Source organism: Lontra canadensis, unplaced genomic scaffold (genome assembly GCF_010015895.1).
Source record: "Lontra canadensis isolate GAN:19392208 unplaced genomic scaffold, GSC_riverotter_1.0 scaffold128, whole genome shotgun sequence".
NCBI classification, from domain to species: Eukaryota; Metazoa; Chordata; class Mammalia; order Carnivora; family Mustelidae; genus Lontra; species Lontra canadensis.
Genome location: NW_022631122.1, coordinates 575960 through 592044, shown reverse-complemented (window position 1 = coordinate 592044; position 16085 = coordinate 575960). Strand labels below are relative to the sequence as shown.

Here is a 16085-nt window from a genome sequence, read left to right as displayed (position 1 = left end):
TATCTCATTGAACATATTTTTAATATGTGGTTTAAAGTTCTTGTACAGCTGATAGACATAGACATTTGAGCTCCTTCCATAATTTGACTATTGTTGAAGGGTGAATTATAAGATGAAATTATAAGACAAGAATTACATACATACATATGTACACATATATGTGTGTGTGTGTGTGTGTGTATGATGGGGTGTGTGTGTGTGTGTGTGTGTGTGTGTGTATGTATATATATATATGTATATATAATGGAATATCATTCAGCCATCAAAAAGAATGAAATCTTGACATTTGCAATGATGTGGTTGGGGCTAGAGAGTATTATACTAAGCAAAATAAGTCATAGAAAGACAAATACCACATGATTTCACTCATATGTGGAATTTAAGAAATAGAACAAATGAACATGGGGAGGGGGAAAAAGAAGAAAACCAAGAAACAGACTCTTAACTCTAAAGAACAAACTGATGGTTACCAGAGGGGAGGTGGGCAGGGGTTGGGTGTGGGAATGGGTTAAATAGGTGATGGGGATTAAGGAGGGTATTTCTTGAGATGAGAACCTGGTGTTGTATAGAAGTTTGAATCACTAAATTCTACACCTGAAACTAATATGGTATGCTAACTAATAGGAATTTAAATAAAACTTGGAAGAATAAAACCATAATTCACCTTGAAGTTGGCATCTGTTGATTGCCTCTGCCTTGAAAATTGATTACATTTTCCTGACCTTTTGTATGTCACGTGATTTTTAATTGTGCCTTAGATATTAGGAATGTTATGCAGCAGAGACCCTAGATTCTCCAACGTTCTTTCACATAGGTTGACCTTATTTTTTAAGAAGATACTTAACTTCATTAAACTCAAACTGCAAATTCTGTCACACCTCCTGTGGGTGGCAGCTCTGATCCCAGTTAAGACTGCTCTGAATCTGCCCCCACATCTATGGCAGAGACTGCAGCAAAGTTCACATACAGAATTTGGGGTTTTCCTTTGGAAGGAGACAACAGTCTCCTTCCAGTGTTCCTCTATACCATGGCTCTGATTGTCCCCAATTTCTTTGCCAGTTTCATCCATTCAGAAAGATGGCAAACTTTTCTTTTGAGTTTTAACCAACTGGTATTATCATTGTGATAGCAGCTGCTCTTGAAGGAAAAATGCGAAAATGTTACAGTGACCCCGTGCAGATCTGATTTCTTCTTTAAGCTTTGAACTTCCATGCAAAGTTCATGGATCAGAATCTCAGGTCTCTCTACCAACTATCAGAGTCTACCAATTATCACTGGTCTTTTGTTAAAATTTGTTTTCAGGTATTAGTATTATTAATATTATTATTATTTTGCTAGAAGGTGTTTGTTAGGAAATTAATTGTTCATTACAGAGGTAGGAGTTATAGATTGATTCAAAAAAATTTTTTTTAAGTAAGCCCCACAACCAATGTGGGGCTTGAACTTACAACTCTGAGAGAAAGTCACATGCTCTATCCACAAAGCCAGCCAGTCACCCCTTAAAAATATTTCTGAGTGCACTAGTGACTCACTCTGAAAGTTATGAGTCCTTTAAATGTGATATTTAAATGCTGCTCAATTTCTGTTATAAAACACTTTCTTATATTACTTAACTATACTTGATAGATGCAAATGTTATGGCAAATGAGGTATTTATCTAGCACAACAGCCTTCTAATATTAGTTGTTATACAAGTAATTTTGTTAAAGACATTTTATAAATAGCTTTATGATGAGGAAAAAAATTAAAAATATGCTATTTCCTAATTTTTCCCAATAGTTTTGTATCAGCCTCTTCACTTGAAGTTATATTTAGCAATGTAAAAAAACAATAAAATTTCACTTATCCAGTAGATAGACATTAAGGAATAGTAACCATTTAGAACACAGTTAAAATCAGTTAAAACTTCTAGTCCTAAAAGAACTTTAAAAATAAAGAAAGAAATAGGTAAAAATTAGGAAATTCTCTAGCTTTATCTAGTAGAAGAATCAATGTACCATTTTCTCTGCTTCACTCTGTTGATCATATCAAAGAAAAACAAGACATAAAAGTAAGAGAAACCTTGAAAAGTAAAAGAAAATATAAATTATAAATCAGTAAATAAAACTGATAAAGCATACCAGATGAATAGCCTGGAGGAAATCAGCAACATAATAATATGAATTGATTCAAAAATCATTTTAAAAAATCTATACTTAAAAAAAATTTAGATATTTAGCACTAAAAGAAAATGTAAGTAACACCTAGATTGGATGGCAAAAAAACCACCACCAACAACAAAGATGTTGTCATGATTTACAGTTTATGTGATTTTCCACATCAGATCTCCAAAAGGATATATTTGAAATCCCCTACAGCTGATAAGAGGGGACCAAAATAATGTGAACAACATATAGAAATCTATGTTCCTGTGCCCAGAAGTAACCAATTAAAGTATATAAATGTAAAATGCCCTCATTTATAATAGTATCAAAACTCTTAAGCTACACAGAAAAATAATAATAAAACATACACAAAATGATCACATGTTTTTCATCAGCATGATAAAAGTAATAAAATATTTTAAGATACAGAAATGTCCTGAATATATGGAGAAACAAATAATCTTTATGATTTGGAAAGCCAGTACCAAGATGTCAGTTCTCTCCAAATTGATATATACATCCAAGGCTATCCCAGTGAAAATTTCACCAAGAATTTTATGGAACATTACAAATTGGTTTTAAAATACATGTAGAAGGGTAAGAACAAAGAACTACCAGAGATAATTTTGAAGGTAAAATAATACAAACTTGCTCACTCCTATCATCTGGTTATTAAACTACAGTTCAAGATGTGGTCTTGGTAAAATAGAATATGTATCAATGGACAGGATTGGAGTGTCCTTAAACAATCAACACACCCATGTGGGAATTTGGTATGTAGCAGAAGTGTCAATGGAAATAGTGAACAAAAATAGGGATTGATACCACAGTCTAGTTGTATAAGTTGGCTATCCAGAAGCATCCAAATTGGATGCTTTTTTCTGACTATAAGCCAAAAAACCACTTTAGACAAAAAATAAGGAACACACACATACAATTATCTTTTTGGAGAAAACACAATGAAATAACTTTATCATCTCAGAGTAGAATGTGATTCCTTAAGTGGAACATTGAACATGAAGAGCATGAATTTTAAGGTTGAAGGTGAGTATGTTTGACTACATTAAAAAGTATAAAAAGTTTCATCTTAAGTTTTTAATGATGAGAGGATAATGGATAAATTGCTGAACATTAATTTGAATGGGGTATCATGTATCAGTTAAAATGAATATACTTTTTAAAGAAGATCTATTGATTAGAGAGAGAGAACACGTGTGGGGGAAGAAGGAGAGGGATATATGGGTTTTGATCCCAGCACCTGAGGATGATAATCTGAGCTCAAATTAGATGCTTAACTGACTGAACCACTCAGATACCCCTAAAAATGAATATACTTGATTTATGCCTATACCATCAACAGAGCTATGGAAATAATATTGAATAAAAAAATTTCAGAGTGATGGGAACATTTGATGCTCTTTATGTTGTTTCTAAAATAAACCATAGAGGTCCTCAGATGGCAAAGATTCACCTCCACTTTCAGACATGGTGGCTTCTGGGAATGGGAAGAGTCAGTTGAGGGTAGTAGGTGAAGAAGTGACAATGAATACCAATTATCTGAAATGTTTTATTTTTTAAAAAAGACTAATACATAAATTGGAAAGAAAACTGACAACACATTTACAAGTCTTCATGCATGCAGGTGCATGGGTATTTGTTAAATTAGTCTATGTATATTTTTTTCATTCTTGGTACATTTAGTAATATGACATGAAAAAATTATCCTTGGTATAGAGAAAGAAAGAATGGAGTGTACCGAAGTAATGATGCTAAAATAATCCTGATACTAGAACCTAAAAATAAAAAGGAAATGACAGCACATGGGTATCAATGTAAAACATCTTCCAGTGTTAGCAAATAAAATTCAAAGTACAATGTAGGACCATTACAGCCCACTAAAGGGGACTTTTCTTCCAGAAATACAGATTCACTTCAATATTTGGAAATCATAAATACAGTATACCATGTTGAGGTTCTAAAATGTAAGAAGAAAAAACCCTCCTTATTTCAGAAGATAGTGAAAGAACAATTAATCATTAGCCCTCCTCCATTCCTGAATTAAAAAATAATATGAATTAAATAAATCCTTGTTAAAATTGATATGGTAGGGACGCCTGGGTGGCTCTGTTGGTTAAGCCGCTGCCTTCGGCTCAGGTCATGATCCCAGGGTCCTGGGATCGAGTCCCGCATCGGGCTCCTTGCTCAGTGGGGAGCCTGCTTCTTTCTCTGCCTCTGCCTGCTTGTGTTCTCCCATGCGCTCACTCGCGCTCTCTCTCTCTGACAAATAAATAAATAAATAAAATCTTAAAAAAAAAAAAATTGATATGGTATTATTAAAAATATTTTTCTTTTTCAAATATTTTTATAAAAAGGATTAGTAAATATTTTAAAAATAATAATAATAAAATGAATGCTTCTATGTGAATTTTTTAATTTAAAAAAAGGTTTATTTACATATTCTTAATACAAAATAATTTATGTAGCTCAAACAAAAATCAATACCATGCTTAATTATAAAAATAGAAGCATTTTTATAAAATTCAAGAATTAGACAATATCACTTTCAACAGTTTGATTTAAAATTGTGTAGTTAATAGTAATGAAAGTAAGTATACCTATTAGAAAGTAAGTTATAGATATTAGACAAGAGGAAACAGGAAAAATTCTTTATTTGTAGATTGTGTGACTGTATTCTTAGAAACTCCCCAAAAGTGAAATAAAAGCCTATTTGAAGAAAATTCTATGAAGTTACTAATTTAAAAAATTAATATGTACAATTATTAGCTTTTATTTATCTGCTTGAAATGTAGAATGGGAGAAGAAATTATTGCATTTAGAATAGCAAACCAAAAATAAGCAGGAAATACATTTAATACCTACAAAATAAAACTTTAACATTGTATAAAATGTTTTTAGTAATAGGTAATATTGCTTCGAGAAAAGAAGAATCAATATTTAAGATGCAGTAATTTGCCTCTTCTACGTTGATGTAAGAGTGACTCTTTTCAAGCCCTTATAAGCACTAATAGCTGATAACCACAGATTATCTTATTTCATCCTCTGGACCACTTGTGGATTGGAAAAGAAAGTGAAACTCAAGTTTTGAAATCATTTCCCCGTGATTTCAGTCTTGCCTCATATTGTAATTATCATGGGTTGTTTTCTTATTTGTCCTAATTTGCTTATTCCTTGGAGGTAGGGCTGTGTCTTATTTGCATTTATGTCTCCCATGACCACTGTCACATAGATACTTGGATTCAAATCCAAGCTCTTGGTTGTCTTTTTGTTGGGAGGGTCACAAATCTGGAGGCTGACAGCAATTGGGCTGGTAAAGCACATACCTGGTCTGATGTAAGCACTTGTAGCCCATAATTTCCTTGTGACCATCCAGCCTCAAAATTGGAAAATTTTAAGATTTTTAAAGAGACTTTGGCCATGTGAAGTTTTTATCTGAACTGTTTGGATTTTTAAACATTAGCAGCCAATTTAAAAGTAATTAACAGTCTACAGCTCCAATAAACCATACTGTTGGCAAAATTTGGTCTGTGGCCTGACTTGGAGACCTTGGATTTTTCCATACTACTTTCCTAAATTCTCGTAAATCTCAGAGCAAAAAACTGAATAGTTGATGGGGTAATGGAATTTCTAGGTATGAGGCTACAATATTGTCTATTTCAGAATGTGACTGGCCTACTCATTTCTAGATCTTCCTCATTCTACGGCTGATTCTAAAACTGTTCATTGTGTGTGTGTGTGTGTGTGTGTTTATGTGTGTGTGTGTGTGTGTTAGCCTGTCTGTAACTGTTCCTAAAAGCTACTATAGAGAGAGTGTCCTGGATTTAATTTCCTTAAGTCCATGAGAAGGATTTTAAGTTTATTCCCATACTGATTTTTCAAGCAATGATTTTATCTTATCTTCCAATCAGGTATTTTTAGTCACTGTCTGGAATTTTGAACTGTACATGATCCCCCTGGTGTTACTGCTACTGTTCATCTACAATTTCATCACACCCACAAAAGGGAAGGTTGGCAGCATCCAGGACAGCCAGGTGAGCGGAGGTTCTAGTAACCGTGACATTTGACCAGAGGAAAAAAGGTGGTAGTAACAACCAACTGCCACCGAATCGTGACCCAAATCCACTTGGTTTGAGACTTGAGGAGAGCAACATTGGACATACATTTATGTGATAGCGGTGATCTTTTATTGGGTATAACCTGGAGTTGTCCTTCTGTGTTATGCTTCTGAGACTTGGCCTACATTCTTAGCATGAGGAGAGCCCTCTGGTGCTTGGTCATTTTTACCAAAGTGGCAGCATATTTCATCATTTGTCCATTTAGTTATCTGCAAGGCTCCTATGAATAGCATTCTCATCCACTGGAAAAAGCCTTTGGCATCTCACTGAGCTCCTTCAGGGCACGGAAAGCATCTGGAAGACTGCCTTACGCCTCTCCACCCACACATCCTAGCCTGAAGCCTTCAGAGGCTGGCCAACTCCTAGGGAAATCAGAGAGTGGGCAGGCATGGGAAGCTCCATTTTTGGGTGCCCAGGTCCTGAATATCTCAAGCTTCCCATGATCTTGAAGGAAGCAACAGCAAGACATCCCCTATCATCTACTTATCATACTTCCTGACTCAGATTCCCCTATTTACTTATTACAGCCCAGAGGATCTTTTCCTGGTCTGGGTGGATAAGAACTAGTATTTGTAGACTTGCTTTAGGGCATTATTTTGGAATTCCAGATTCAAGAAATGAATTTATAAAACTGAAGTCTAGGATTTTGCGACTTGATGGTGGTTGATGATCTTGATGATCTTCACCCATTTTTCCTTATAATGCTATTATTTTAAAAAAATCTATGAAATAATGGAAATTGAAGGGATATTCTGGTATCATTTGGGGGGTAGAAAGGAGGTAGAGAAAATGAGATTTTTTGGCAGGGAGGAAAAACCTCAGTCAAATTCCAAATTCTATTCTGTTTGATATTGGATTGTTTTGATGAGGGAAACATGGACGTATTTCAATAATGAGGGACCTAATGATGCTAGAACCAACTAATAAATAAATAGCTTTAAAGTATAGGATTTGTTTAAGGAGTAATTGCACACAGATATGGGAATGAGAATAGGGATGAGAGAAGTTTTCACAGAGAAACATCTTTAATAAAAAATGCTGTCAACTAACATTTTTACAATTTTTGATCAGATTTTAGTTTTCCAGCTATCATATATATGATGTGTATGCATATGTAGGCAGGTAGATATGTGTGGGTATGTAAGAATACTTATGTGCATAGGATTATAAATGTGTGTGTGTAAAATCTTTTCAATTTACAGAACACTTTCACATGGATTACCTATTTTAATCTTGATAACACAACCATGAAGGAGGCAGGTATTACTATGTCTATTTTATGCTTGAGGAACGTAAGGCCTAGAGGGACAAGGTGATTTACCCAAGGTCACACAGCAGGATGTCCTTGAACAGTGTCCCAAGCTGAAGACTTTGTCCCAAGTTGGGCTTCTAACTCCAAATTACAGTGTTCTTCCTCCCATGGCGTGTTTTTATTATGTGTGTTTTTACCCATTTGCTTTCATGAAACGTGTGCTGTCCATGGTGCCTAGGTGAGTTCTCCAGCATTCGTCGAGGGTCCCACACAGAGCTGGCTACAGCTCATGGGAATTCTGGGAGGTAATGGAGCAGCGGTCTTGGAGAAATTGCTGGGTAACTGCTAAGTGGTTTTAGGGAGTATGGTAGAGTACTCTCTGCATACTTCAGAGTTACTCTTTCTTTAAGAACATGGTACTGACAATTCTGTTGACTACTAGAAAAGTGACCTCTAAACAGCATGCCTGACCTTTGCAACATGGTTGAGTGGAAAATAAGTGTTCAGGCTGTAAACGGACTTTGGTTTTTGAATACCCAGCGTTCTCTCTGAGCTCCTGGCCCGCCTGGACTGTGTTGGCTTTTAAATATTGCACTGATACAATTAAAAGTTACCTGGTAAACAGTCAAGATTTCTACAATGATCTGAACAAGTCTATTCACAGCACCTGGTGCTTTGGTCCCCAGACTAAAGCCAGGTGCCTGTTAGTGGCCATGAGAGCCCGAGTTGGCTTCCCTTACCTGCCCCCACTCCCTCTCCTAGAGTCCCAAGGAAAACAGTAATCATGCACAGAAACCTGTAACTTATTCTTGAGATTGATTATATTCAGACTAATGCATTTCCTACTGTCTAATGTTTCAGTAATGGCCCCAAAGGAAAACAGCAGTCATTATAACAATGAGCCCAGCACAAACCCAGTGCGGTGTTCTCAGCCTTAACATATCAGTTGGCTCATTTGTCAGAATAAGAACAAACTGTTTACAGAACGTACAGCCCGGCGATGCATTTTTAAAGCTGGGTGCCTTCAAAGGCCACTCGCCTGATCGCTTTATTTATAGTTAAGTTTTATGTAGATTATGCATAGTGTTTATAGTCTTGCCACAGTGTCCCTGAACTTTAAGAGCATTATTTTTTGAGAGGTTATATAATGGATTTAAAAACCACGAGTGCTTCAGTTACGTAGAAAAAAAAAAAAAAAAACGTAAAAAGTGTATATGGGTTTAATTTGCACTTAGTAATTTCAAGGGATGTTATATGAACAAACCATGGTTTTTCCTTTCAGGAGAGCACAGACTTGGAGGAAGAGGAGGATGAAGAGGACAAGGTGAGTCAGGGACACTCGTGAAAGGGCGTGTTTAACGTGGTCAGCAGATCGCACATTTCTGGTTGAATCAAACTGCCGTTTGTTTGTTTTCAGTACTATGAACTGTCGGCATAGTAATATATTTGTAATTTATAAAGGATATCCTTTTTAAGAGATCTTATAAAGTGAGGATAAAAGGGGGGTAAAAATATAAGGAATTACCGAAATATAAAAAGCGTACCTAGAGGAGGCCTGTCATTGGATTTAAGTGAAGATCGTAAGAGCCTGCCCCTCGGTGTGTGAGAGGTAGACAAAAGGTAGTCTAGGAAGTCAAAAGTAAATCAAGTAAAATTGCTGTTCCTTCAGGTTCCCGGCTGCGCTCTGTGGGGTGGTCACCCATTTCAGAGCCTGTCAGTTTCCCAGCTGTTGCTGGCAATGTTTTCAGCTATATGTCTGTGGACATCTGTCCTTTTTCTTCTCTTGGGAGAGTCTCTCAAATCTGCTGCTTTTGTTGTCATTACGCTTTCAGACAAACCTTCTGGAATAAAATGAAAAAAGTGGAAATGCCAAATGAGATGCTACCAGCTTAATGGACTTCCAACCCCCTAGAACCTGTGGGTGGATGGGGTTTGTGATGGTTGTGTGGAGGAGGCTGGCAGGAGGGGAAAAGGTGAAAGGGGAGGGAGATCTTAAGAGTTAAGTATCCAATATAAAAGGCCCAGAAAATGGCAATGAATTAAAAATCATTGGCTCCATGACACAAAGAGCCCTAAAGTTAATTGGGTGAGCCAGATGGTTTTGCCCATTTGAAGCAAATTGGGTAGATGACAAAGGGAATCTTATTTGTTGTGCTAAAATGATCATTAATAGCAAAATAATAAAATAAAGCATAATATTTTAAAAAAATGGAATTGACTCTTTTCAGAATAAGGTCACACAGATGCAGCTTTCTTCTTGATGAATCGATGGGAGGTGCTTCTGAGTAGTATAACTCCTTGAGCATGAAAAATTGTCACAGCCAAGCTAGCCTGCCTGGTGATAGGATGTTTTACCAAAAGAACCACACGTATTAAAAGAAATTATTTTAAACCTTTACGAGGCCGCATGCTAAATGTTATTTACCAAGGCTAGGAAGTGAGGAAAATTTTCTTCTGTTTGGCTATGTCTGTTAAAATGAGCCCCCCATAGAAGAGGGCGTCATCTGTCCTTTAGAGAGCATTGTGACCATGTGTCTTTGGCCCATCTGATAAAGTAGAGCTTCCAACAAGAAGGAAATGAGTGAAAAAGTGGTGTGAACTGGCAAGCAACAAATTCAGGCCATGGATTCTAGACCAGTGGTTGTCATAAGCCAACCTTCTACTGAGGTGCCTCAAGGACTGTCTGGGGCTCTGGGCATCTGGAAGGAGACCCAAATGGGCTAAACCTTCCTGGGTAAGAATGACTGAGTTGGACCCATAGCATCTACATGGAAGAGCCTTGGAGCTCTTGTGTTTATCCAAGCGTTGCAGTCCCCACAGCAGGTGCGCCAACCCTGTTATAGACAGGGCGTTAGGACATTCCATATTTCCCTCAGGACAGTGCTGTTCGTGATATACTTCTATTACAGTGTTCTCATAGGGCCTTTAATGGCCACAGCATGGCCATGTTTGTTTGCTTCCTCAGTTTTGTTGGTCTTTCAGATTATCCAGAGGAATAAATCTAAAATGAAATTTTGACTTCTACGTATACCTCCTTGTGTTTACCACAACCCTTCTACTGTTTAGGGAGACTGGTAAACTTTGCTGTCCTTATCCATATCTTTTCAATCGCCCATCTCTGAGAGCTTTGTAAAGAGGAATTTTCAACTTTAAGACTTCTGGAGCCCACTACATCCCAATATATATTACAGTCCGTCCGTCCTTCTCCACATAGACCAGACTCCACAGCTGAGACGTGCTTGCCATAGACCCACGCACACAGCCACGGGGCCACTGCCCTCCATCTTGTGCTGTACCAAAGGGCTAACCCACAGAACCCCCCTGGCTTCTGTTGCATGTGAGACATGACAGGCCGTGCCTCTGGGAACTGTAACACACCCAGTGAGCGATAGGCTGTTTACAAATTATAAAACACAGCCATTTCCTTCCAAACCAGAAGAAGAGAGGAAACTCCTTTCCATCGAGACCATCCATCTTGAAAGTAACAGTCTGTAATTGCTAGCACCCCTTCCCACCAAATACCATAACGGGGGACTGTGGAAGATAAAAGCACGTCGGGGCCCCGCGGCATAGCTTCCTCAGAAGATGGATGCATTCTGTATATTCTGCAAGTCTCTGATGCACGGACCAGGACGTGGTTTGGGGTCTGTCATACTTTTATTGTCTGGAAGGGCGATTGTTATAAAATGACATCACTGTAACCTTTTGCTCCTTTTCACTGTCAGAAGTCCATGGTGGTGACCTGTATGAGAAGCCAAATTAGATTGCACAATTGTGCACGTGTGTGTGTGTGTGTGTGTTTCTGCACTTTCAGATGTAACAAAGAACCTTCAGATAACTACTTTATGGGCTTTTGGGAAACTAACTGTACAAACTAAACTTTGAAGAGAGGAGATATTTCTTTCTTATTCCTGATGGCCCACGCAAGAAATTGCTTGTTACAAGTGTAGTTTGCTGGGGACCCCTGAACAAACAGATAATGGCTAAGTTCAGCCAACAGCAATCAGCTGACATTTCCTATTTGTATTGGATTCCAAATGTGGAAGTCTTCTATGTGGACCTTATTTGTACGGATGGATTACAATGAAAATTGCATTAATTTTCTGCACAGTAAAGGTCAGTAATTGAAGCATGAACCAAGAAACTATTGTGTAAAATGCTGTATCCCATACTTAGGAAAGGTCACGCAAAGCAATAATATCTTGTTTTCATTGCGGAAGGTATAAATACTTGCATTAGAGTTTCTTTCTTTTTCCAGCCTAACAAATGCTTACACAGAATATTTTAGCATTTACTATTAACATCAGCAAGAAGAAATCATAAGGGCATGTCATAAAAAAAAAAAAAAATCCTGTCTATTGCTATATCATAAGGAAACTGCTGTAATGCCTGCATTGTGAGTTGGTGTGTCTTTAACTCATCTGTCAGAAACAGGACTTGAATGATCTGTCCTAGGATGATCAATGAGTGCACAATTGTCTTACCGTGTTTAGGGAGGTGAAATTGCCCTTCTGTGTCAATTGTTGGCAAAAAACAGATATGATTGTTTTTCTTAAGAAAATAAACATCTAATTCATTTTTGTGGATCAGTCGTGGAACAATTTTGTAACGAAAGGATACGGATGAATATTATATCTCTGTGCTCTTTTCACAAATTAGGATGTCATCATTAAAATTTAAGTACATTTTAAACCGCCAATTTCAGTGTTTAACATGGTTTTCCGTTCTCCAGACTGGTTATTCCTCTCATTCCAAGCAGAAGCTTCTTAGGGAGAGAAGCACGTGGCATATGTATTTAAAAGGTGTTCTTGGGGCGCCTGGGTGGCTCAGTGGGTTAAGACTCTGCCTTTGGGGGCGCCTGGGTGGCTCAGTGGGTTAAGCCTCTGCCTTCGGCTCGGGTCATGATCTCAGGGTCCTGGGATCGAGTCCCGCGTCGGGCTCTCTGCTCAGCGGAGAACCTGCTTCCTCCTCTATCTCTCTCTCTGCCTGCCTCTCTGCCTACTTGTGATCTCTCTCTGTGAAATAAATAAATAAAATCTTTAGAAAAAAAAAAAAAAAAGATTCTGCCTTTGGCCCAGGTCATGATCTCAGGGTCCTGGGATCGAGCTCCGCATCGGGCTCTCTGCTCAGCAGGGAGCCTGCTTCCTCCTCTCTCTCTGCCTGCCTCTCTACCTACTTGTGATCTCTATCTGTCAAATAAATAAATAAATAAATTTAAAAAAATAAAATTAAAAAAAAAGATGTTCTTGCTGTAATATAACCTGCATTGTCCTTTGGATGAGTGGGCTAGGCCCAGGATGCCTCATTCCCTGTGCTTTCTTATTCCAGAGAGAGATGATCTATAGTGTCCCAGCCAGGGGAGACAATCATGCTTGGAGGAGGTTTTATCTTACAATCTCATCATGAGAGTCATTTTGCCTATGATTCCTTTGTGCCTTTTTAAGAATGTCCCAAACACACAGCAAATTAATTTGATTAGTGATTATTTTAACCTATTGACAGAGGAGTGGTACTTTTAAAATGATAAAGTGTGGTATTTTTAAGAAAATATAAAGTCAGACAATATCTTTGAAAGGTTAGTAGTAGTTGAATACACACACACACACACACTTTCAGGAGACATGCAATCTGTATACAGGGTATATTGTAGAGGACGTGTTTAAGGATAACTCTCAGTGGGGTGCCTGGGTGGCTCAGTCGGTTAAGCATATGCTTTTGGCTCAGGTCCTTATCTCAGGGTCCTGGGATCGAGTCCCACGTTGGGCTCCCTGCTGGCAGGCAACCTGTTTCTCCCTTTCGTCCTTGTTCGTGTTCCTAATCTCTCTCTCTCAAATAAATACATAAAGTCTTAAAAAAATAAAAGGATAACTTTCAGGAAGAGAAAGTAAATGGTTGCTCTGATTTAACTCCATTTAATTTGATTTAATGTGATTTTTAGTGATGAAGTGATTTAATTACTACCATTTCTACCATACCATCTTACTTTCAAGACTTCAATATTAAAATGGATTCTAGCCAATTCTTAATTATCAGTTTCTGTATGTTTTGAATAAGAAGGGATTGGCTTCCCTATCTCCCGCAGTCTTTTCTCTAACACATGGACTTGCTCAAATTTTTCTTTTAAAACTCGAGCCCCCATTCCTAAAAAATGTGTTGCCTTCATTATATTTTGAAGCCAACCAGAAATGTTACTAATCTAACCTTTTGGACCATTATTCATCCCACTCATATCAGGCTCACTAATATTCCTAGTACTTGTATATTTTCTTTGTGACTTCAATTGTAAGGGTTATGTTTGGTATGTAATTCCCCAATATTGTGAAATATGATACATTAACCTATAAATTAGATGGATTATCTATCCTATTAGTTTGTTTGCACTAACAGAATACAGTCAGCGGCTCTGACTTTTATAGGCTATACTGTGTCTAGATATTTAATATCTCATTGCCTAAAATGTATATCATGCTAATGTAGAATACATTGGGTATTCACAAGTCATTGTTTCTCTGAGGATAATAGCTGTCCCTTTAGTCTTTCTTAATGAAACCCCGTCTGTTCCCTGGTGGTTTGCCCTAAATCCCAAATATCCACTGGGTTTACAAGGTAATTGATAAGTGAAGACCCCTCTCTTTTTCCTCAAGGGAAAAGTAATAACTGAAAGTAAGTAATAAAGGACAGAAAAGTAATAATATAAAACAAGATTATTTTGAATATTAGCTAAATAATTATATTTATAAAAATATTAATATTAGTAGAGGGTTTATAATTTGCTACTGTTTTTATATACTTTAGCTCATCCAGTACTCAAAATAAACCATTACATTTGATATTATTTTCCCCATCTACAAATTAAGAGAAATTCACTAGGTAGGATAATAGCAAAACTCAACTCCAGTTCTTCTGACCTAAATCAGATTTATTTTGGACCATGCCACACTGCCATGAAGGAAACATGTCATTTATTTTTTGGTTCATTGTCCTGCATTGTTACCTACTTATGAAGTGTTTTCTCCCTCTCTTAGCCTCTTTAGGTGCAAAGATTAAAACTATAAACATGGTCCTCTGAGTAAATAATGGGAATATAGTATGGTTGCTACTTTCATTGAAGAGGAGGTGATGTTGGAGCGGAGTCTTAGGGTAGTAAGGATTACGTGTTGCGCTGCTTCATTGCATGGATCTTCTATCTTCTGCCTTTCCTGCTCCCCTTCCTCGGAGAAAACTAAAGGACACACACACACAGTAAAATCAGCAGCTCCTTGTGGGTCTACCTGCCCTAGTTACAGAGAACTGCCTTCAGTACTTACAGACCTTGATTGCTGTGTGTGGGGGGGGGAAGGGGGGGTCAGGCATGTATCAGAAACCAATCTTCCTGAGGTCTAAATGCCAAAGAATTATTGTAGACTGTTCGTAGTTTTTCATTGGTGTTTTACCAACATCTTCTTGGTGCTGTTCCTTCTTTTACTTTTTTCAGCCCTTCCCTGTAACACCAGATGAGATTCTTGTGGCAAGCCAAGAAAAGTCGTTGGTAAATACCAGTCAGCGTGGAAACGCTTTCTGTAATGAACAGAGCAGGTTCAAAACCATTTAGAAATGATATTGATTTAAAACCCAGATCTCTTCTATATATATTTCCCTAAGCAAAAGAATACTTGAGAAGGAAACGCTCTCCTTTGAAAAACTACAGAATTTTACCCCGTGGAAAGAGCAAACGCTAAGGAGTTGACGGTGTGTATGTGTGTGTGTCTGTGTGCGCGCGCGTGTGCGTTTTTGCGCGTGCAAGCATGCAGGTCTGAAAGCGCATGCGCACATCCCCCACATCTCATGGGAAGAAGTCCTAAAGACCTTTCCCAGTGCAGTAAGCCAGGCTCCCAAGGAGTAGTTTTTAATCTCATCTATCAGAAATACTGCTTCTTATTCTTTGTTATGACAGATACTGAGGTTTGAATTTTTTTTTAAGTTGTGTATTTTACATGCTAAATTTAGTATTTCTGGCATTTGTAATTCTTCAAGTTTTCAAATTATAGGCTTTTAATATTCCGTAGGATAAAACAGACCAAACATAGTCCCATTGAAAATGCAAAGTTACATTTTTGTGTTTTTGCTCTAGAGGGCTGGAATTACTGGAGAGATCTTGAGACAGAATTTTGCATTGATCCCTTTTGAGAATGCATCCCATCCTCTGACAAATACTACTCAATTTTTAAACTTGTCAAAAAGGATTTTTTCTGACATGGTCCATTTTTGGGACTGTCTCCCCGGTTTTGCTTAGGTAATTAAATGAGAAATGAGGATTTTTTTCCCCTAAATAAGAACATGTGGGAAAGATTTAAAGTAACATACTGATTATATAATTAATTCTGAGTTGTAAATTCATTTTGATGGTGTGAATTCTCTCCCAGAGGCTCCAAGCTGGTTTATTACACCTACAGTGCTATAGTCATTGGAGCCGTGGGGGTGGCAACCAGAACTGAAGAAGGACGCATTTGCTTCCTGATTGATTTTTGGTTTTACTTATTAAAAAAGTACATGATTTGTTCTTAATCTGACTGCTTT

At 37.5% G+C, this 16085-nt stretch overlaps 1 protein-coding gene across 3 annotated transcripts in view; it reads left to right on the top strand.

Moving 5' to 3' along the window:
- Positions 1-16085, top strand: part of MCTP2 (multiple C2 and transmembrane domain containing 2) — a 239285-nt gene that overhangs the window by 195721 nt on the left and 27479 nt on the right. For all 3 annotated transcript variants that reach the window (XM_032842343.1, XM_032842341.1, XM_032842344.1), the window contains 2 exons: positions 6071-6193; positions 8812-8853. In XM_032842343.1, coding sequence (XP_032698234.1) covers positions 6071-6193; positions 8812-8853 — 165 coding nt within the window. The remainder of the gene's footprint in view (positions 1-6070; positions 6194-8811; positions 8854-16085) is intronic.